The 23,544-nt window shown below is 48.3% G+C and overlaps 1 protein-coding gene across 9 annotated transcripts in view; it reads left to right on the top strand.

Annotated features, from left to right (window-relative positions):
- Positions 1-23,544, top strand: part of CARMIL1 (capping protein regulator and myosin 1 linker 1) — a 349,297-nt gene that overhangs the window by 309,600 nt on the left and 16,153 nt on the right. For all 9 annotated transcript variants that reach the window (XM_055126005.1, XM_055126002.1, XM_055126001.1 and 6 more), the window contains 5 exons: positions 896-962; positions 1,206-1,402; positions 11,437-11,549; positions 17,662-18,082; positions 22,908-22,986. In XM_055126005.1, the coding sequence (XP_054981980.1) occupies positions 896-962; positions 1,206-1,402; positions 11,437-11,549; positions 17,662-18,082; positions 22,908-22,986 (877 nt within the window). The remainder of the gene's footprint in view (positions 1-895; positions 963-1,205; positions 1,403-11,436; positions 11,550-17,661; positions 18,083-22,907; positions 22,987-23,544) is intronic.

Below are 23,544 nucleotides of genomic sequence, written 5' to 3'. Positions count from 1 at the left end.
GCAAAAATACGAATACGTGCTCCAGCCCTTTGAGTAGTCTCCCAGACTCTGGTTGGGTTTCTTTGCTTTTTTTTTTTTTTTTCTTTTTGGGTCACACCTGGCGATGCACAGGGGTTACTCCTGGCTCAGGAATTACTTCTGGTTGTGTTCGGGAGACCATATGGGATGCTGGAAATTGAACCCAGGTCGGCCACGTGCAAGGCAAATGCCCTACCTGCTGTGCTATTGCTCCAGCTCCTTCTTTGCTTCTGTTTTATATTAAAGAGGAGCAGGCTCAATAAGGTGTGACAACACATAGGCTTCTGATCTGTGCCCGTTTCTCCTTAAGTCTCTGTCCATAAAGTGAAATGAAAATCTTGGTGTCAGCAATGTGAAAACAAAAGAGTCAACTTGAAACAGTGAAAGTAAGGCGCAGAATCCAGTGTTGCTTGCAGTGAAGTGATAATGAACCGTGCATAATTGTGTGCTCGATTTTTGGTAACTGATTCGACCATCGTTAAGTCTCACCCTGTATCTCCATTTTAACATCCTCAGGTATTCCTAAAGTTAAAGTCTAAGTCATTCATTGTTCCTTTCAGCTGTATCAGTAGAATTTTATCTCTTCTTGATTCGGCCTGGGAGAAGGAATTTGTTAGCTATGTATGATTTGGGAAGACTGGGTGTGTTTAGAAAGGGCTTAGGTGAGCCTTTCTGTTGAAATTGTCAGGTATTACCAACCATCCTCAAAAGAAGAGACAACAATGACTGGAAAATCAGCTAATCCCAAATGTCCCCCTGCCTGCCACCCCACACACTAACACACAAGGTCATGAAGTTTGTGACAATGTTTGTGAAGTTTGAAAGAAACATTTTGTGTGAATACCTAAGGTGCTGTTTTCTCTCCTTTCATTGCTAGATGACCCCTAAATCCAAAAGGAAGAGCATCCATAGCAGAATGCTCCGGCCCGTTTCCAGAGCCTTTGGTAAGTGAGGGCTTCGCTCAAACCCGTCACTTCCAAGTAAGCGTGAAATCCCCTCGCACAGAGCTAAGACCACTTCCGGCCTCTCTCTCAAAGAGGTCCGTGGGCTAGTCCATCCTGAGTCTGAGGGTGAAGGGATGGGGGAAAGGGTGCTCCCTTTTCCACGATCGAAATTGCTTGTGGGAGATATTTTTACCCACCTCTGTGCAATAATAAGCTTTGGCCGGGCGCTTTGCTTCCTTATAGAAATGGAGTTCGACCTGGACAAGGCTTTGGAAGAGGTGCCCATCCACATTGAAGACCCGCCTTTCCCGTCCATCAGACAGGAGAAGCGGAGCTCAGGCTTCATCTTCGAGCTGCCATCCGAGGAGGGGAGGAAGCTGGAGCACTTCACCAAGCTCAGGCCCAAGCGGAACAAGAAGCAGCAGCCCACCCAGGCGGCGGTAGGTGGACAGCGCCCGAAGGGCCTGCTAGCACCCGTGCACAGGGAGAAGTGTGTGGCCGAGGGGTCCCGCAACCCTCCTGTCAGATTCTTACAAAACGTCTTCACTTGGTGCTCAGCGATTTTAGGGAAGTCCTCACTGTAGAGCTTCCAAGTTCCTGGAACAGTGTTGCCTTAATGTTCATTGGTTTATTTATTTATTTATTTATTTATTTTTCTTTTTGGGTCACACCTGGAGATGCTCACGGGTTACTCCTGGCTCATGCACTCAGGAATCACTCCTGGCAGTGCTCAGGGGACCATATGGGATGCTGGGAATTGAACCCAGGTTGGCCGCGTGCAAGGCAGATGCCCTATCTGCTGTACTATCGCTCCAGCCCTTAAATTTTTTATTTATTTATCTACTTTTGGCTTCGGGGAGGTCACACCTGGTGATGTTTCAGGGGTTACTCCTGGCTCTTCACTTAGGAATTACTCCTGGTGGTGCTCAGGGGACCCTATGGGATGCCAGGGATCGAACCCGAGTTGGCCACAAGCCAGGCAAATGCCCTCCCTGTTGTACTGAGCTCCAGTATTGGCTTTAGAGAAACGCGAGCCCTGTGGATGAGGGATGAATGAGCTGTCTCTCTCTCTCTCTTTCTCTCTCTCTCTCTCTCTCTCTCTCTCTCTCTCTCTCTCTCTCTCTCTCTCTCTCTTTCTCTCTCTCTCTCTCTCTCTCTCTCGGGGAGTTTAGAGCCGTGTGATCAGATGAACGATGAGGACCAAAGACACGCAGATGCATACTGCCTTTGCGTTTGCTAGCCCCCAGACTGATGGTTTGGAGAAGGCGCCCTGAGTGGGACAGCCATTCTGGGGGGCTGGGCAGGGCCGTTCAGCGTTCTGCCCTCTGTGCAGAGCGGCGGGAATTGTCTGTCGGTGGGCTGTTCTGTCGCTGACCCTGCCCTGTTCTCTCTCTGCTCAGTCTTGGTGCTGATTGGTTTTCCTTTTTCTGCCTCTTCCTGTCCCTTCACGCCCCCCACCCCGAACACCTGCATTCAGTAGCTTCTTGCCCTCAACACATCCTGCATCCTGACCTCTCATTATTCCTCACCTCATCCTGTGGACACCTGTCGGCTGTCACCTAGCTTGATGTCTTAGCTGGTGACAGGTACAGGAAGCGCGTCCTCCTTCTGGGCCCTGAGGCGACAGTGTCCTCTCCCACGGGGTCTCAGTTTCCCTCTGCCTGGCCGTCAGGTGCGCCCTGCCCTCCGGCTTGGTGACCGTCCCTGCTGTTGACGCCCACCCCTCTGTGCGAAGCTCTCCACTCAGGTTGGACTTCCTAACCAAGAAGGGCCACGATTCAGTCTCGAGAATCCAGTCTCTGTCCGATCCTGCCCTTCCTCTGATGTCCCCTGGCCCCCTGGTGACATGTTAGGAATTCTGGCCCCTGGGAAGAGAGTACAGGAGTAGAGGCCTGCAGTCGAATCTGCTTTGGCCAGGCTTGCTTGCAACCAGCTCTGGTTTGCTCACTGATGGTGCCTAGGGCTCCCCCACGGACCCCCGGAAGATACTCGGCACAGACTCAGGAATATCTCCGGAGCACGGAGGCTGTGGCCCCAAACACCTCCACCCAACCTCTCCCTTCCAAAATAAAGAAAACAAACAAATGCTGGCTAACCCCCACCAAACCCAACCACCTCACCTGGTCCAAATTGAGTCCACCGAGATTCCCGGTGTTAACTTTCATTCAGAAAGGGTTGAAAGGACATGTTATGAGTCATAAAAGAGATTCCTCTGATCACTTATCACTCAGGAAATTCCAAGGAATTTAGGAGCTCTGTCAGGAACTGAAGAGAAAGAGCAAAACTACTTCTGTTGCATCACATGAGGCCAATGTCAGCATGGCCTTTTAGCCTACTGTTGTGTTTATTGTTTTGGTGCCAAAAATACACAAATTACATCTCTTTAGATATGAAGAGTCCCGGCCAGAGACCCCTCTGCGCCTAGGGCATGCTTTGCCATCCCAGGCACCTGATGGTCTTCCCATCACACCAGGTGCAGCTCTGGGCACGGGCTGACGTGGGCATAGCTCTTGGGCATCACTCACTGCATGTGGCCCAATAACTAAATAAATAAATACATAACACAAGTCCATAACCTAAAAATCTAAGCAGACACACACTTTTTTTTTCAGGACCTAAATAATTTATTTTGTATTGCTTGTTATGAATAATCTGCAAAAGATGATCCAAAAAACGTTTCCCAAAAATACGTGAAGATTGTTATATCATCCTGAAGCCATTAAACCCTTGTATAGAGTGTGAGATGACACAGGGCCGCATGCTCCAGGAATTCTAAACTTTTAACTCCGACTCACATGATTTAATCTTAGGTCAAACCACCATTGTTCTAAATCACCAAGCATCTTATGAATAACCGATATTTTAAGTCTCTCCAACTCCCCCCCCCAGTTTATTTGAATAAAATATCCCATTTTATTTTTTGTTCATTTTCTGCGTAGACAAGAACTCTGAATGAAACGTGGCTTTGTGGCTGATTAGCCAGTAGAATTTTCTTACCCTCTATACTAGTTTGAGTATTTGAGACTCAGCTGATGAGTTTTCTTTTGCCCTCATTGTATATGTGGACAGAGCATGGAATCTTTTTTGAACCTAAGCTTATTAATTTTTAAAATATCAGCTCTGCCTACATCGTTGAATTGGCAGAAGCAAGCAGTAGACTAGAAGTCTATAGTCCTTTTAAATGTAGGTATTGTTCCCCTATATTGCTGGAGCGATAGCACAGCAGGTAGGGCATTTGCCTTGCACGCAGCCGACCCTGATTCGATTCCTCTGTCCCTCTTGGAGAGTCTGGCAAGCTATCAAGAGTATTTTGCCCACACGGCAGAACCTGGCAAGCTACCCGTGGAGTATTTGATATGCCATAAACAGTAATAACAAGTCTCACAATGGAGATGTTACTGGTGCCAGCTTGAGCAAATCGATGACAGTGACAGTGATTGTTCCCCTAAGCCATTCCTTTTTTTTTTTTTTTTTTTGCTTTTTGGGTCACACCTGGCAAAGCTCAGGGATCACTCCTGGTTCTACACTCAGGAATTACCCCTGGCGGTGCTCAGGTGACCATATGGGATGCTGGGAATCGAACCCGGGCCGGCCAAGTGCAAGGCAAATGCCCTACCCGCTGTGCTATCGCTCCAGCCCCCCTAAGCCATTCTTTATTGTATTACTATTTGCTTTTCCCTTTGTTCTTATTCTTCATCAGGGCAGAAATGAGGGAGAGACAATGTCCCTGGAAATGGATTCTATCTCTCTCAGCTCTCCTCTCATTGAGGGGATTCTTACTCACATTTATTAAAGAACTTAGCCAATCAACTTTGCAAAATTTTTTTATCCAGTGCTTTGCTCTCAGGGCCTGGGCCAGAGGCGCAGTGGTGGTGTGAGGCCCCGTTTGATACACGGTGTCACACACAGATGTTTTCCTTCACTGAAGTGACTCTTAAGAGTGTCTGATATTTCATATGGGTAAACTAAGAGTGGAAACATCAGTTTCGGATTTTATTTTGTTTTTGTGGGATCTGCTCAAGACATACTCCTGGCCCTGTGCTCAGGATTGGCCTAACACAGGAGGGACCACCTGTCTGTGCTTGGGAATTCTGCCTCTGTGCTCACGGATCACTCCTGGCAGGACTTAGGGGACCACATATGGCATCAGAGATGGAAGAGGTCTTTCTTTCAACTACATTTCACGGGGCTTTTGCGTTTCCTTGCCTGGGAACCACTAAAATTATTCTTAAACTTCTCTGAAAAAAATTGCCATATGGCCCCCGAAACAAAACAGTAACAGTATGTTCTGACCATAACACCTCCCTCCTTCTAAATACTATATTTTTATTCAAGTCACAGATTATATTCACTTTTTTTCATTTGTTATATGCTCCAGGTGACTGATTGGGTATTGTTCTCATGGAAGACCAATAATCGTCCGTGTTCAAAAGAATATTTCAGGCAGAGGAAAAGGAATATGTTTATACAGCAGAAAATCTGAACTTTATCCAGAAAGTTCGTTTTCTCCTCCTTGCATCCAGAGATCCTAGTCTTCTTCTCTCTCCATCTCACTGGCCAGAAAGGACCATGAACTGTCACATATTGGTCAAGGTTTTGTTGCTGAGTAAACAAGAGAAAATAGAAACTCGGTAGACTTGGAGCAGTTCCTGCTACTTATTCAGCTACCAAAGTTTCCTCCTTTGCTATTTTTTTTTTCAATGACTGGTTGTTTACTTGGACCTTTTTTTCAGTATTTGTTGAGATTGTAGGCATTTTTCTCTTTTTGAAACCACAACTGTGGAGAATCACATTCACAGATTTTTTTTTTCCCCCTAATGGTATTCTATTTTTTTGTGCATATTTTTCTTGTTCTAATATGCTACTAGACTTTGTATACTATTTATTTTTAGGGTATTTTCATATATGCCTAAATGAGAGAGAGATCTATAATTTTCCCCTTTCTGTCTAGAAAGTCTGTCTAGTATGAATTTCCAGATGAAACTGTCATTATAAAATGTGCGCGGTGGTTCCATCTCCTTTCCTCTCCTCTGGAACGGTTTGCATTAATAGAGTTTTTTTTTTCTATTCCTCTCCTGGGAAGCCATCTGGGCCTGGCCTGTTGTTTGCTTACATGTAGATTTTTTACTAGAGGATTGATACCTTTTGTTTCAGCTCTATTCAGATTGCCCCATTCTTATTTTGGTGGATGTCCTCCCAAGTGATGCTCAGTGAGCTGGGGGCTATTCTTGGGAATTCTTGGTGCACAGAGCCTTATGGTGCAGTGTTGGCGCAGGTCGTATGGTGCTGGGGATTCATCTCACCAGTCTTTACCTAATGCTTCTTGGGACTTTTTTTTTTTTTTTTTTGGCTTTTTGGATCGGGGATTTCTCTTGGCTCTGCACTCAGGAATTACTCCCAGCAGTGCTTAGGGACTATATGGGATGCTGGGGATTGAACCTGGGTCAACCACATGCAAGTAAACACCCTACCTGCTGTACTATGGCTCCGGCCCCTTGAGGCCATTTTGATCAATCATATTTTCCTTGCACATTGCACATTTGGTCTAATTGTTCATTTTGTTTATAGATTTTTTTTTTTTTTTGCTTTTGGGATCACACCCAATGATGCACAGGGGTTACTCCTGACTCATGCACTCAGGAATTACTCCTGGCGCTGCTCAGGGGACCATATGGGATGCTGGGAATCGAACTTGGGTTGGCTGCATGCAAGGCAAACGCCCTACCCACTATCCTATCACTCCAACCCCTGTTTATAGAATTCTTAAAGCAGATTTTATGCCTCAGTTTTATAAGGTGATCTCCTATTAGACTTTCATCGAAGAATTTGGGTATTAGTTTTATCAGTTCTCTTAAATTCATCAGGTTTGAGTTCTTTCATCTTATTTTTCTTTGGGTTTCCTTACATCTTAACTTGATTACTTAGTTCTCAATTTCCACGTTTCTTACTAATATATGCATATAGGATTCATGATTATGCAGACCACTAATTAGCACTCTTAGGGTGTATTTGTTCAGTTACTAATGTATCTAATTGTCCTTACTTCCTGCCCATCTCTCCACCCGCCAGTGGAGACATTATGAGCGATGTTGCAGCTGCCTTGTCTAAACCCAGGTGCACCACCTCCCGTGTTTTTCAGTGCATTCATCTTAATAATCCTGGCCCAGGGAAAACAGAGGGAGGCCTGAATTGTCTCTCAGCCTCATAATCACCAACATTCACAAATTATCCTTTTAGCATTTACTTACGCACCAGAGGTGCAAAATCTTTCTTCTCTAGTTCCCAAATATCAACAATAGCAATTCCCATCCCAGCTTTGATTTGCTTAAGCCTTTCTCTGAGCGCAAATGCACTTGGTTTCAACCAGCTCAGCCCTGAGGTTTCTGTGCTTTTGCTAGCAGCGATGCCACCCCTTTGGGTGTGAATTGTATTCTCCTTGACAGAAAAGACAAGATCAAATGGGATTTTTGGTCAGGGGGGAGGGAGGACAGCTGATATCTCTATGTCCTTTCCATTCTCTTTGCAAGAAAATGAGCTATAAAAAAAAAAAAAAAGGAAAAGAAAAGAAAACAATGTGTGTATTTGGTCTTGAACTGTTTGGACAAAATCCATTTCATTTGCCTCTTCAGTCTTCGTGCTGCTCTTTGCATAGGCTGATAACCTCCTGCTTCCAATTTGAACAGATGCATTTAAGCCCACATTTCACCGAACCGCTCCGCGTGGCGCTGCGCTCCTCTGAACGTCTGGACTCTCAAATCTTTTTATCTCTAAAATGACAGGGGTTGGACCTGGGATCTACAAGGCCTTCCCCCGGCCTGAAAGCTGCCCTCTCCCGCAGGAAACTGCCTGCTTGATTGAGCCATTATTACTCTTCACGTCCTCAGAGGAGCTTTTGTGCTGAGAGTTGTTTCAAAGCTAGAAAGAAGAAAAGGGCCGAGAGGAGACGTTGTGCTAGTAAAACTTAATTTCTTCTCCTTCAAATGGAGAGGGGTACTTGAGTGGGAGCTTCTGAGAAGTATGGGGGTTTCCGGACGGGAAACAAAACTAGATCCATATGCTCTGACATCGTAGCCTTCTTCTTCATCCGTCAGGAAGCCTGGATGGGCAGTCCTCGGCCCCTGAGCCGGTGTTTGATCTGCGACTACCAAGAAAATGAGGATTAAACTGTCTTTCCTTGCCAGTTCAAAGGCTGGAGACCAGGGTGAAACGAAAATATGCAAAACACATGTAAACCAGCAGGCCCTGTTCAAACTCTAATTACCATAGAGATTCTATTCTCCATCCTTTGACAAAGGAAAAAAAAAATGATAAGACACATCAGTCCTATGCTACTTTATCTGGTGCTGTTAAAATTAAAAGTCTTCCCGTGCTCTGTAACAGAGCCATAGAACATTTTTTGTTTTGTTTTGTTTTGTTTTTCCTGCTCTCTTGCAACTTCTTACTCTAACGGAAGCCAGGTGTGATTGTTTTTGTTAACTCACATTGAACTGCATTCTTTGCCGGTATCTGCTTACTTCCCAGCATTTCGCAAGTGGCAGTTCAAGGCCTGATCATTGTCATCCTGGAGTTGCCCAATGAAGGAAGTGCATGATTGTGTAAGGCCAAAGATTGGTCTTTTTCCTTAAACTCTGCAAAATGCAGCCACCGGCCAAGTTCCTCCCGGGGCAACTTGAGGCTCACAGTTCAAAATTACAGCAAGTCACGTCCTGGAAAGACTTCCAGACCAAAGAGCTGAGGCCCAGGAGGACTTATTTGTCCTTATGCTCCACAGCAATCTGGGTGCCCTTTCTCAAACGTGTATGACCTCGTGTGAAATACTAACTCATGTAAAAGGCAGAAGCGCCAGGCGCCGTGGCGGTGCGGGGAGTGGCACTCCCGGAGCTGATCCTGGCAGTCATCAACCAGCTGGGCCGAATGGTTCCGGGCAAGACCCAGTGTGGGCACTGCCCAGGCCCAGCCGTACGAGGGGCCAGCAGGGTCACACTTGGCAGTGTCCAAGGGGCTTATATAGGGGCAGGGATAAAGCTCAAGTTCTCGAGCGTTCCAGGAGTGCACCCCTTGACACCAATAAGTGTGTTTAAGCTTACTGAGAATTTAACAGTTCACTTAAAGAGAAATCCTTGGGCCGGAGAGATAGTTCAGGGGGGCTTGAATGGATACAAAGGCCCAGATTTGATTCTGGTTCCCACCTGGCTCCCCAGGCCAGGAATAATCCTCGTGCACAAAACCCCAGCCCTGCTCCCACTCCACCAAGTGAGGCCCAGAGAGATGTTGTTGTTTTTGTTGTTTTTCACACCTGGCGATGCCCAGGGGTTACTCCTGGCTCTGCACTCAGCAATCACTCCTGGCTGTGCTCGGGGACCATTTGGGATGCTGGAGATCGAACCTGGGTGGGCCGCATGCAAGGCCAACGCCCTAGCCCTACCCGCTGTGCTATCGCTCCAGCCCCTCAGAGAGATGCTTCACTTGGTCACTAACTTGGTGACAGTTTCCTCAGAGCTGCTCGTCCGAGACACAGACTTGCAGCTGCTGCCAGGTCACTGGGCCCTGGATACTGCCAACACCTAAAGATTGTGCTCCCTGGGGCCATGCTCCCTTCAGCCAGCCTGGAGGCCTCAGTCAGGGCCGCTCCTCCTGCCTGTCACTTCCCCAATCCCAAGTCCCTTCCAGATTAGGCCGAACCGCTACAAGGGTCTTCCTGCTGTGTTCCCAAGCAGATTTTCAGGCGTACAAGTCCCTGCTCTTTTAATAGTATCCAGACACTGCCCAGAATGTAGGTCCAGACATGCCGTTTCTGGGTTTGGTTCCGTTCATTTCCATGTCCATTCTCTCCGTTCACATGGAACTCAGAGCCTTTCACCACGGGGACTGAGACTGTGAGCTGGGAAATACTCATGCAAGTCAAGGTTTCTCCCGTCCTCTGAAAACAGAAGGCTCCTGTTTGGTACAGTGTAGACGGTGGCCTTGGGCTGGGGATCTGAGAGTCTGTGACCCTTAATTTTTATGAAAAAAATTATTTGAGCATTGCCAGACCCCTAAGTAGTCTTATCAAATCACACTAAATAGAAACACTCTGCTTTCAAATAAAAGAAGGGACATATACTCAACATAAAGTGACTGCAGCAATAAATATTCACGCTGTCACCTAACAACAAATCCCGTGTAGGACCCAGGACTGGTTACTGAGCTGTGTTCTCCCACCCCACCAATCTGCACCTCTGTTTCTGCCCCACCATCCTCAAAGTGCTGACTCATGCCCTCCTACAGGCGACTGCCTTGCCTGGACCCCCATACCTGCCCTCACTTATCCCTGCAGAAAGGAAATGGAGTATTGTTTCCCCCAGTGCCCACCCCACCTCAGCCCAGCAAACCTGCTCAGGAGGACTTACTCTTTTTTTGTTTAATTAATTTTTTAGAGTATTACAAAGCCATTCATGATCGTATTTCAGTCATACAGTGTTCCAACACTCATCCCTCAACCAGTGTACATTTCCCAGCACCAGTGGTCCTAGGTTCCCTTCCATCACCCCCACCCCCCACCCCCTGCCTACTTCTGTGGCAGGTGCTTTTCCTCTCTCCCTCTCTCTCTCTCTCCCTCTCTCTCTCCCTCTCTCCCTCTCTCTCATCCCTCTCTCTCTCCCCCTCCCTCCCTCCCTCCTCCCTATCTCTCTCCCTCTCTCTCTCTCCTCTCTCCCTCTTTCTCTTCCCTCTCTCTCTCTCCCCCTCCCTCCCTCTCTCCCTCCCTCTCTCTTTCTTCTTCTTCTTCTTCTTCTTCTTCTTCTTCTTCTTCTTCTTCTTCTTCTTCTTCTTCTTCTTCTTCTTCTTCTTCTTCTTCTTCTTCTTCTTGGAATCTGGTTTGCAATGTTGATACTGAAAGGTTATCAGGTTATCAAGAATATCCCTTACTTTTAACCCTCAGATCTTGTCCAGCGTGATCATTCCTAGCTATTAATTGTCATGGAAGTCTCTTCTCTATCTTACCTACCCTCTGCCCCACACACATTTGGTTAGTTCAACCAATGACCAGTTCATGAGAACTTATTCTATTAGCTTCCCATTAGGGTTTGCATTCCGTTTACCCCAGTTTACCGCATCCATAGACCTCAGGCTCCTGTTCACTAGCATTAGTGTTCTCAATGCAACCTATTTTGTTTCCTTCAGCCATTACCATAGACCCGCAGTACCGCTCTCTGCCGCTAGGGGCATTCAACTCTTCCCAGCCTCCAGACCGAGCTGCCAATATACACACCAGTCCCTTCACTCTCTACCAGGATTGTGATCCTGCTACATTCCTCACTCTGGTGACACTCTGCTACATTCCTCCTGCCCTTGCAGTGGTTGTTTCCATGTGACAGGTGAAAAGAGTCCGGTTTCAACCTCTCAGCTTTCTCATGGCCCTTATCAGAGCCCCTGTATCCAGCAATAGCAGGTCGTTGTTGGCTGTTCGTTAACGTGGCTCTGGTTTGGTTCACAGGTCCGGACTGCCAGCATTGTCTCCCAAGACGGGGAACAGAACGGTCTCATGGGGAGAGTGGACGAAGGTGTAGATGAATTTTTCACCAAGAAGGTGACCAAAATGGATTCCAGGTGAGTTCACAGGGTTGTTTTTTTTTTTAATTCTTTTGTTTAATTCACATTTAAATGACTAAGTTAAATTCAACTTGGTCTACTCCGACTCCCTTACTGTGTATTTTATTATTTTAACACGAAGCTATTCTAGACTTTTGCAAAATGCGTTTTCCCTACCAGGAACATCACTGTCAACTGGGAGCTTGTTACAGATGCAAATTCTCAAACCTCTAACCCAGACAGTTGAATCAGATATTCAGCAAGTGGAACTCAGCTATCTGTAGTAAAATAAACCTCTCGGCATGATGCTCAGGTTGGATAGTGGTTAGACTGTTGTAAATTAGACCACACGATGTACCACTTGAGATCCTTTTGGGGGGCCGATCACATTCACCTGGATTTGTCTGTTCCAGGGTAGCAGCATAGGTGGCTGAAATGTCTTGTTTTCAAATTCTCCTTGTTCATTGTTATTTTTTTAAAAAACTGGTTCATCGTGAATTATACAAAGTTGTTCACTATTGTTTTTTGGGGGGTGAGGGGTCACATCCTACGGCGTACAGGGGTTACTCCTGGCTTATGCACTCAGGAATTACTCCTGGCGGTGCTCGGGGAACCATATGGGATGCTGGGAATCAAACTTGGGTCGGCCACGTGCAAGGCAAACGCCCTCCCCGCTGTGCTATTGCTCCAGCCCCGCTATTAAGTTTTCAGGCGCACCGTGTCCCATCATTAATCCCTTCACCAGTGTCCACTTCCCTCCACCAATTCTGCCCAGCCTTTCTCTGTGGCAGTCACTTTTACCTCCTGTCATTGTCCTAATGTCCTTGATCATTAGCAGTGTATTTTGGGCCCTGCCTCAAATATACAGATTACTAAGTGCCACAACTTCAATGCTGTCAAAAAGAAACAGCATCGAGAGGCCTCCCAAGTTAGCCTCTGAGAGCTTCTGCTCATGTTTTCTTTCTGGGATGGCATTTTCTTAGAAAACAATTTTATGGCACTTTTTTTTTGGGGGGGGGGAATGAGGTTACACCCAGCAATGCTTATGGGTTACTCCTGGCTCTATGCTCTATGGTGCTTGGAGGACCATATGGGGTGCTGGGGATTAAACCCAGGTCGGCCGCGTGCAAGGCAAACACCCTACCTGCTGTACTAGTGCTCCCTCCGGCCCCAATTTTATGGTACTTTTGTGAACAATTTTCTACCCTAAAGTACTCCAGTCTTGAGGCATGATTCGTGTTAAGTCAGTTAATCCCCAAGTAAATGCAGATCCTTTCCCAGATACACTCCTGATGTGGACTTGAGTTTGTGAAGTATTCTTCACTTTGAAAAAATAAATCCAGGAATGAATTTAAATCACATTGACAAGCTCTGGGGGTGGGGTGGGCTTGGCTGGGTCTGGGTGGGGTAGAAGCCAGTCTGTTCTCTAGATGAATGTGTCTTATCTTGGCTCAACAGAATGCAAGGTGGAAGGAAGTTACATTTCTATATCCAGAACTGTATAACATATGGAAGGTTATAAGCTGTAGTGCCCAATTATTTGTCTTCTTTGACACTAGCCTTGAAGCTTGACATATAAACTTGGAAAAACTATTTTTAAAAAATACCTTTAAATAACCAACCTAAATGTCATTTATTCTTTGAAACGCTCTCACACCTGCTAACCAACACAACACTACCCAACCCACTTCCCACCCGCTACCACCCCCACCCCCACCCCCCGCTGCCCAATTAATTGCTTTCTTGACTGCTGATTCAGTGTTCTATCTTCTTTTTCATCCTCCATGCACACATCTGTTAGGGGACACGTAATCATCTGGGAGTTGTTTTCTGTTTTTGTTTTTTCTCAGTGCAAAAAAAAAGTGCATGAGTGTATTTCCCATGTCAGACAATTCAGCAATACCAATCTAAATAGAGTAAAATGGAAAACTCCTTTTAGTTCTTGGCTAAATCTTTTTTCTACTTTTAACTTCACGGTCTGACTCAGCCCATAATCTGTAGTCTGCTCTCAGTAACTGTCGACTGAATGAACGGAGACAACCCCCTACATCTGGATGCTGCAGATTCTTGGTCCCAAGCTGGTTATACCTGTTCCCCCGTCTGATTTTCTCTGCTCTTATTGCGTGGGCTCAAGGCTTACTCCTGGCTCAGGGATCACTCCGGGAGGTTCTAGGGACCATTGTGGATGCCAGGGATTGAAATTTGGTAGGTCACGTGCCAGGCAAATGCCCAACCCACTGCCCTATGGCTCTGGCTCCTGCAAGCTTCTTCTTTAAGGGGCTCTCATTGAGCATTGAGTGGATTCTTTTTTTTTTTAACTTTTAAAAAAATCTTTAATGAATCACCATGAGGTACAGTTACAGACTGACAAACTTTGGTGATTACATTTCAGTCATGCAATGATCAAGTACCCTTCCCTCCACCAGTGCCCATTCTCCACCACCAGTGTTCCCAGTATCCCTCCACTACCCCCATCCCATCCCCACCACCTGCCTCTGTGGCAGGCACATTCCCTTTTACTCTCTCCTTTTGGGTATTGTGGTTTGCAATATAGGCAGTAAGTGGCCATCATGTTTGGCTTATAGTCTACTTTCAGCACGCATCTCCCATCCCGAGCGAGCCCTCCAAGCATCATTCACTTGTGGTCCCTTCTCTATCCCAGCTGCGTTTTCTTCCCAGCATGTGAGGCCGCCTTCCAAGCTGTGGAGTGATCCTCCTGGCCCTTATCTCTAGTATCCTTGGGTGTTAGTCTCCCATCCTGTTACTTTATATTTCACAAAGGAGTGCAGTCATTCTATTTGTCCCTCTCTCACACTTAGTGAGTTCTTAAGGGATGAAATGCATTTTCAGCATTCCAGGGTGCAAGTAGAACCAGTTCCATCAACTTCCATCAAATAATGATGAGCTCTACCAGAAGCTGTCATCTGTTTTCTTTTCATTTTCATTGCATAAGAACAGATTATTGTCAGGGCTCGAAGGGTGCTTGCCTTGCATGCGACTGACCTGGTTCCTAGTACCACATATGGTCCCTAGAGCCTGCTAGGCCAGGAGTAATCCCTGAGCATGAGCCATGAGTAAGCCCTGAGCACTATAGGGTGTGGCACCCAAACAAATGAGAAAAAATAAATAAATAAGAAGCCACTTGGCGACATGCCAGCCGGTTGGATGTTAGCGGATGTTAGCGGACGTCCAACATCAAGTCCCCTAAGCACGAGCCTTATCTGCAGGGTCACAGGACGCTTTTCTAGGGAAATGATGGGGGTGTGTTGCAGACCGTTCCTTCCTGGACTGGTCTCCTGAAGCACATCTCATCTCATCTCCAAACCAAAACAAAGGCAGGACAAAGGGGGAACACTGGCCCCCTTTTGTAGGCTTTTAAAAAATCTTATTTTAAAATAGCCCTTTGTAGAGTTAGGGGGTGGGATTGGGCCACTCCAGGAAGTGCCAGGCTGTGCTCAGGAGAGACCCCTGGTGGTGCTCAGGGGATCCTACGTGGTGCTGGGGGTTCTCTCTGGGGTGGCTCAGGCCTGGCTAGCACTTTCCCTCCTGTTCTGCCTCTCTGCTGCCTCTGTGAGGCTTTTGAAAAATAAATTCGTTTAAAGACCCTCATTTTTTTTTATTCTCCCCCTTATCCTCCAGAAGTAATTCACTCCTATTCCTTAGCTGTGTGTTTTTACATTTTGTTTCCATTTTCCTTAATAACTTTTTTGAGGGTTTTTTTTTTTTTTTTGGTTTGGTTTGGGGTTTGTTCTTTTTTTTGGCTACTTTATATTGTTCAGTTCTAGATGGTAATTCTAACTATTGATGTCTGGAGCATGATAATTCAGCTCCTACACGTTTGAACCTGCCACCTCCCAAGAACACACATATACTTTCCTCTCTGCACCCTCTGTTGAGGGCCTAATTGCAGTTAGATCAATATTCAGTGTTCATTATAACCTAATAAATGTCCACAACTGGATTACACAGTATACTGTGATTACATTTCCCCCCGTAGCACAACATTCTGGTTTCTGGAGTCAGTAACTGTCCCCATCTGTCTTGTCCTATTCTGTATGCCCGTCACTGGTCAGGCCCGTACATCTCCAGTGAAGGTGTGAATCTCCTCTGTTCGCCAGATTCTGAATTCTGCTCACCATACTCTGAATTTTGACCAGCTCCTGAGGCAGTCCCTAGGGGAGCCATGTGTGAGATTAGCACCCGGGCCCCAGTGGGGTGGTATTCTGTAGCTACATTTGTTGTTGGCTTGCATCCTGTCTCATGATGTCCTGTGTTCAAGGTCATTGTCACCTGCTGGTCTGCCTCTCAGTGATCGGCCCTGCCCTGGTCCATCCCACGGTGCTCAGACTGAGCTAGTGTCATCTCTGGCTCACGCTCTTGAGGGCCTACTGGTCTGCCTCTGGCGTTCTGTGGTGTGTGTCACGCTGCTGCTGTCCGAGACTTTGCTTTCTTATTTATTTTTTTTGGTGAAGCAAGATATTTTATTGAAACACTTAGAAAGATGGGCTGGAGCAATAGCACAGCAGGTAGGGCGTTTGCCTTGCACGTGGCTGACCCGGGCTCGATTCCCAGCATCCCATATGGTCCCCTGAGCACCGCCAGGGGTAATTCCTGAGTGCAGAGCCAGGAGTAACCCTTGAGCATCGCCAGGTGTGATCAAAAAGAAAGAAAGAAAGAAAGAAAGAAAGAAAGAAAGAAAGAAAGAAAGAAAGAAAGAAAGAAAGAAAGAAAGACTTAGAAAGATGTGAGGGGAGAGAAAGAAAGAAGTGCATGTTCATGAGAGAACAGAGGACAGAGTGGACACGGGCAAGCAAAGAAATACAGAGACCAGTTCAAGGGAGAATACATGCCCGTAGACCGTAGAGCAAGCCGAGCGGGCACACTCCTGCCTTTCCCTTTTCTTCCCGTATTTGCTGTCCGTGAGCGCACTTCTTCTCTTCTGGGTTGGAAACAAGATGCTAATGAGCATCTGAGAATTGTGAACTGACTTGACTCACCTGTGGGCTTCGGGGTCAGGGAACCCTGACGTTTGTCAGGGGACAGTCTTCCTGAATGTTAGACCTTCTGGAGTTTTCATTTGTGCTTATAGATGAGAAATGTGGGTCTCCTTCCTGGAGGGGGGCTGGGATGAGGCCCAGAGTGAGGGGACAGGCCGGAGGGTCAGTATTCCTCAGGCTGGTCTTCCTGGGCCTCCTGTTCTCGTGACCGTTCTCTCTCGGCCCTTGCACGTCCAGCTCACTGCTCCTTGGTTGGGGCAAACTTGAGGTAGTGACATTCTACTCCTAAGCCCCCCTTCCCTTCTCTTTTTGGAGATGCCTGCCGGGCCTGTTTGGGGGAGCCAGGGTATATCTCTTTGCTCCCGGGGGGTCCCTTCTTGAAGCCTGAGGGTCGGGAAGGCCATTTTCACTCCTAAGTAATCAGTCTTCCAAACCTTGTTGTTTTTCCTTTTTTTCCAGTATGGGGTCTTCTGCCTTGATGATCGCTTTTTAATCTCTTGCTGTGATTCTAATGGGGGCTCAGGGGAGGTAAAAGGTATTCAATCAGTGCTGCTGTTTCTCTCCCAGCCCGGGTATTTACACTTGCCCCCCCATCCACTTCCCAGGCTGCCATAGTCTCCTGATACACTCTCCGCTCAAGTTCACTGTCTGCATAGCATCGCCCTCTGGGGCGTGGGTTTCAGCAGGGATCCGAATATTGGTTTGCATCGATTGCCAAGTTTGGGGTTTCGGGCATTATCTACTGCCTGTGAAAGAATTAGTATGTATGGGGGCAGGGGGTATGCAGAAAGCAATTTTTCTAGTGCCCACAGCAGCGAATAAGGCTGCCAGCCACACATCTCTGTTGGAGCGCAGCCAACTCTGTCGGAGTCGCTTCCGTGCAGGGAGGTGTCTGGGGCCACCCCCGCGGTGGCCAGGGTCCACTCTGGGCTCTGAGCTCACTGGGGTCCTCTGCACCCAGGGCCCGCGCCTTCCCGCTCTTCTCTGGCCCCGCTGGGCTTTCTCCCAGGTGGAGAGAGACGCTGGAGGAGAGCGTTTGGGAACGCCAGCCGCCCCCCCCTCTGCCTGCAGCCTGCGTGTGCGCCCGTTTGCCCACCCGGGGGCCCCACAGGCTGTGCTCTCTTCACTCCCAGGTCGTCGGCCAAGGGCTCCGAGGGCCACGAGCCCGGCGACGCGGGAGACGAGAAGAAGAAGCGCGAGTCGCGCAGGAGCGGCTTCCTGCAGCTCATCAAGTCGCGCTCGCGCTCCGAGCGGGCCCCGACGGCGCCCGCGCCCGCGCCCGAGGAGCCCCCCAGGGGCGGCGTCCGGAGCCCCCCCGCCGACACGCCGCCGCGCAGGGAGCACAACGGCGGCCCCGACCGGCCCGACGCCGACGCCCCGACGCCCGACGCCCTGGACGACGCGTCGCTCGGCGACGACGCGGGGAGGCCCGAGCGCGGCGACAGCAGGGGCAGCCCGCAGGGCGGACGGCGCTACGGGGTCCAGATGATGGGCAGCGGGCTGCTGGCCGAGATGAAGGCCAAGCAGGAGAGGCGCGCCGCCTGCGCGCAGAAGGTGAGGCGCGGACGGACGACACGACGGACTGGCTCACGTCAGACTGCCGGGGGTGGGGGGGACACACTGACAGACTGACTGACTGACTGACTGACTGGCTTTGGGTCATGCAAAACTCTACAAAGTGTGTGTGTGTGGGAGAGAGAGAGAGAGAGAGAGAGAGAGAGAGAGAGAGAGAGAGAGAGAGAGAGGAGGAAGGGAGGAAGGAAGGAAGGAAGGAAGGAAGGAAGGAAGGAAGGAAGGAAGGAAGGAAGGAAGGAAGGAAGGAAGGAAGGAAGGAAGGAAGGAAGAGGAAGGAAGGAAGGAAGGAAGAGGAAGGAAGGAAGGAAGGAAGGAAGGAAGGGAGGGAGGGAGGGAGGGAGGGAGGGAGGGAGGGAGGGAGGGAGGGAGAAGACTGAGTCACTGAGTTTTGGTCACGTAAAATTCCCCAAACTGGGTGAGGGAGGAGACTGACTGACTGACTGACTGACTGATTGACTGACTGACTGACTGACTTTGGGTCATATAAAACTCCTCAAACTGGGGGTGGTGAGGAGGGGCTGGGGGAGACTGACAGAGAGGGAGAGAGGAGAGGGGGGGGGGAGAGAGAGAGAGAGAGAGAGAGAGAGAGAGAGAGAGAGAGAGAGAGAGAGAGAGAGAGAGAGAGAGAGAGAGAGATGAGGGGAGGGGGAGGGGAGGGGAGGAGAGGGGAGGGGGAGAAACAGAGACAGACTGACTGACTGATCAGTCATGTAAAACTCCTCAAACTGTGCAGTGGCTGGTGGGGGGGGGGGGGTTGGGGTGTTGAGAGAGAGAGAGACTGACTGACTGACTGACTGACTGACTGACTGACTGACTGACTGACTGACTGACTTGACTTCTGGTCCAGTGACACTCCCCAGGCTGGGGCGGGTGGGGGCCGTGGGGAGAGACCGACTGTTGGTCTAGTAAAAGTCCCCAAGCCCAGAGACTTCTTTCCAGACATAGACCAGGACAGGGAAAGCCGCGCTGACCTTTCACCCCACTGGAAAGGGCCTCACTCCTCCAGACAACCTCAGCCCTGAAGGTGGGGCAGGTGGGACGTGGCCTGAGGACAGAGTATGGGGCTCCCTTTGTCCCCGACCTGGAAGTCTGGGGCAGCTGGTCCCCAGGAACGCAGTCAGAGAGCAGCAGGCAAATCAACTTACGAAACTGAGTCCTGATGACATGAGGCTGGAATCTTTTTTCCTCGTAGTTTAATCATTTGTTTCCTTTTCCAAGCCTAATGCCTTGCCACAGTCCAGATTTAAGTCGAAAGAAAGTGGGGCGTAGCCTGTTTGAGTTCATTGAACGTGTCATCGTTGAGCCGCCTTACCTGTGGGCGTTTAAGAAAAACTCATGTTTAAAAATTGCTAGTTGGGGGCTGGGGTGATAGTACAGCGGGTAGGGCGTTTGCCTTGCACACGGCCAACCCAGGTTCGATTCCCAGCATCCCATATGGTCCCCTGAGCACCGCCAAGAGTAACTCCTGAGTGCAAAACCAGGAGGTAACCCCTGTGCATCGCCGGGTGTGACCCAAAAAGAAAAAAAAAATTGCTAGTTGCCTCCAGATCTGACTGAGTGCGTTAGTTAGCTCTTCAGCCTCTTTCTAAAATAGAAGATCGGGTATCTGGGGGCTGTTTGCAAGGCCGTGTGCCTGGAGAAGCTCAGTGCACCCGTGTCTAATCCACCTCTTGGTGTCGTTCTGATCCTGGGCTCCTGCATGTTTTAAATACTGTGATCCAAGGAGAAAGGGACATTGTTCGTCTCCTTTAGTCAAAGAAACACAATAAAATATTTACCCCTAGAGACCTCTTATTCCACATCCTAAATAACCGGTTACTTTTTTCATTCCCTCCTGCAACTCACCTGATTTTCCAGCTTCCTTTATGACGCGTAGTTCTTCACTTGCACCATCTACTAGTTACAAATTCCTCCCAACTAACACATTAATCCTTCCGGAAGAGTTGAGATGGGTCCATACCTTCCCCCCCCCCCCCCCCCCATTTTGTGCTCATTCACCAAGTGAGGCATGATGTGGGCCCCACAAGACAGAATTTTGACGGAATACAGTAACCACATCCTGGGTGAGTCAGGCGCCCAAGGAATTGTTTTAAACTTTAATCAGTTTTATAGAATTTCTTTACAACAATGAACATCCAATTTTCTCTAATGAGCTGTTTATTTTATCAGTTTCCACTGGTGAACAGTTGCCTTTTAGTAGAAAGATGAAAAGTGCTAGAGGGTTTTTCCCATGTGCTTTAGATTTGACATATAAATTGTCTCCAAGGAACAAAATTTTAGTCATTTTAATTCGTTGGAGGCGCACACCAGTGATCTGTTAGCGCCATCTAGTGACTACTTAAAATAGTAGGGATAATATAAATTTCAAGTATTCAAAATCTAACCATTTGGGAAGATTTTATTTTTATTTTATTTATTTTATTTTTTATTTTATTAACAGAACAATAAAATAATCAGAAGAGGTTTCCCGTATTGGTTTTTATACATTTTAACTAGAATCCCATGACCATATTCTTTATCAAATTAGCAATGTAAGAATCATTAGTAGTTAATATATTGGCTGGAGCGATAGCACAGCGGGTAGGGCATTTGCCTTGCACGCAGCTGAACTGGGTTTGATTCCTCCACCCCTCTCGGAGAGCCTGACAAGCTACCCGTGGCATATTTGATATGCCAAGAACAGTAACAAGTCTCACAATGGAGATGTTACTGGTGTCTGCTCGAGCAAATCGATGAACAACAGGATGACAGTGCTACAGTGCTTTTAAAAAATACATTTTGGGGCTGGAATGATAATACAACGGTTAGGGTGGTTGCTTTGCACGCAGCCGACCCGGGTTTGATTCCCAGCATCCCATATGGTCCCCCAAGAACTGCCAGGGGTAATTCCTGAGTGCAAAGTCAGGAGTAATCCCTGTGAATCGCTGGGTGTGACCCAAAAAGAAAAGTAAAATTGCTATCTTCATTCTCCTCTTAACTAATTCACTTCACAAGATTCATATTGATACATGTATTAAAAATAACTGAAAAATGAGGATATGACAGGATTTGGGAGCAAAAAGAAAGAAAGTGTTCCACGTCTAACTTTTCTTATTTTATTCTTAATCGGCACAGCTGTCATTTGGAGATTAATCAGTGCCCTAGAAATTGGTGGAGGAAAAAGAAAACCAACTCTGAGGATTGTGTTTTAAACACAAGATTGTTTTAAATTTTGTCCAAGGTGCAAAATTTAAAGACACATTCATTCTCAGGTGCTGGCCCTGCCTGTCCATGAGCCTGAAAGGGAGTGTCTCTTTAAATCTTGTTCGACACCTTTTCCCTAGTCCCACATTACTGATCTCCTCTGAGCCCAGCTGCTTATTCAGGGATCACTCATGGCCCTGCTCAGCAGACCACATAGGATGCCAGGGATCAAACTCCAGGAGGCTGCATACACAGCGAGTGCTCTACCCACTGAACTATCTTTCTGGCCCCCGACCCCCCAGGCACTGTACTTTTGAGAACTGTTCAACACAGTTTTTGGAGCGTTCTGAGTCAAAGGTTGGTGTTCCTGCTGGTGCTGGCTGAGACAAAAGTGAAAAGTCCCATAACTGCACATCCTTGTCGTGCGCCCAGAATCTAGTGGCGGCCCCTGGCACCAAGTTCATTTTCCCACCACCAAGTGGTGCCAGGTATTAAAGCCAGGTCAGCCCATGCTGGGCTTGTGCCCTAACTACTGTACTACCTCCCAGCCCATCCCTTGGGTTTTGTTTTGTTTTTAAGTAACAACCCCCCCACTGCTGTAAGATGGACTGGCCCTAAGAGGCCGAATCCTAGTGCAGTTCCGGTGAGGTGTCTCCTGCCCCCGACGTGCCCGGTCTTTGCCATCACTGACTTTGCTTCATCGGTACACTTGGTTGCTCATCATTTCGAAACCTGCCTTTCGTTTGCCTCCTCAACAGTCTCTGTGCTTTGGTTTTGCTTCATGCAAGGAGAACCCTGCTCATTGCAGGGGACCTTGTGTCTGTCTCACCCACTGCGGCTGGAAAGATTGTGGTGGCTTTTCAAGTGAAGCCTCCTGAGTCTAGGAGAGATAGAGAAGAGACTGCTATGACAATAATAGCTGGGGATGATCCCGCTGGACAAAAGTGAGGGTTCAAAGTAGGTAAGGGATGTTCCTGATAACCTTTTGGTATCAGTGTTGCAAACCACAGTGCCCCAAAGGAGAGACAGAGACAGAGACAGAAGGACAAAGAGACAGGGAGACAGAGAGAGAGAGAGGGAGATAGAGAGACAGAGAGAGAGAGAGAGAGAGAGAGAGAGAGAGAGAGAGAGAGAGAGAGAGAGAAGAAAAGCATCTGCCATAGAGGCAGGTGGGGGGGGTGGGGGTGATGGGAGGGAACCTGGGGACACTGGTGCTGGGAAATGTGCACTGGTGGACGGATGAGTATTGGAACATTGCATGACTGAAACCCAATGATGAACAGCTTTGTAAAAAATAATAATAAATTAATTTTAAAAAATAATAACAAACCAAAAAGTGACGCCCCAGATCCCCACCTGGAGAGAACTGAAGGGCAGAGCCTGCCTTAGGGGGGGTGTCAGCGAACGGCGGACAGCCTTGTCTGCGGGTACCGCCCCGGAACCCGCACCCTTTGGGTAAGGCGGGAACAGAGCGTGTTCCCGCGGACGGGCGCAGGGCGACAGGAGGCCTGACAGTCGCTGATCTCGGAGGCGTTGTTGGCTGCCAGGTTTCATCTCCTTTGTTCTTGTTCTTCCACATGAAATCAATGTTTTTTAAGGGATGATTGATTTGTGTTTCTAGAAGCTTGGGCATGACGCCATCTCCCAGGACCCTTCCAGCCCGGCCCTGAGCACGGAGCGCTCGGATGGAGGCGGGGCAGGTAAGTCAGGCCACTGCTGTCGCCCCCTTAGCGAGGGCGTGAGCCCCCATTTCAGGAGTCACGGTGATCGGCCGGCGCGGAGGCAAGAATGCGCCTCTCTGTTCAGTGCTCTGAGTTTCCACCCGAGAGACCACATCCCGTCACCCACGAGAGTGACCACCTGAGGACAGGCCCCCCAATGTTCTAAGCAGTGCTCGGCCCCTGTGCAATTTCCCAAAAGGAAAAAACTGATGGAGCAACACCCACACCGGGCAGGGGGCGTGAAAAGCCGGAAGTGTGTACGACCGAGCAGTGTTCTGGAGCACATGCCTTGCATGCATGAAGTCTGAAGTGTGATTCCCGGCACTGCCTGTCTTCCCTCAGAGCCTGGAGAGGCCTCTATTTAGTTATAGGGCTGGAGCGATAGTTCAGCAGGTAGGGCGTTTGCCTTGGCACACGGCTGACCTTGGTTCGATCCCCAGCATCCCATGTGGTCCCCTGAGCACTGCCAGGAGTAATTCCTGAGTGCAGAGCCAGGAGGAACACTTGAGCATTGCTGGGTGTGATCCAAAAAGCAAA

The sequence above is a fragment of the Sorex araneus genome, chromosome 2, assembly GCF_027595985.1.
Source record: "Sorex araneus isolate mSorAra2 chromosome 2, mSorAra2.pri, whole genome shotgun sequence".
NCBI lineage: Eukaryota > Metazoa > Chordata > Mammalia > Eulipotyphla > Soricidae > Sorex > Sorex araneus.
Note: the sequence above shows the minus strand (reverse complement) of the source record. Positions and strands in the feature narration are given on the sequence as shown.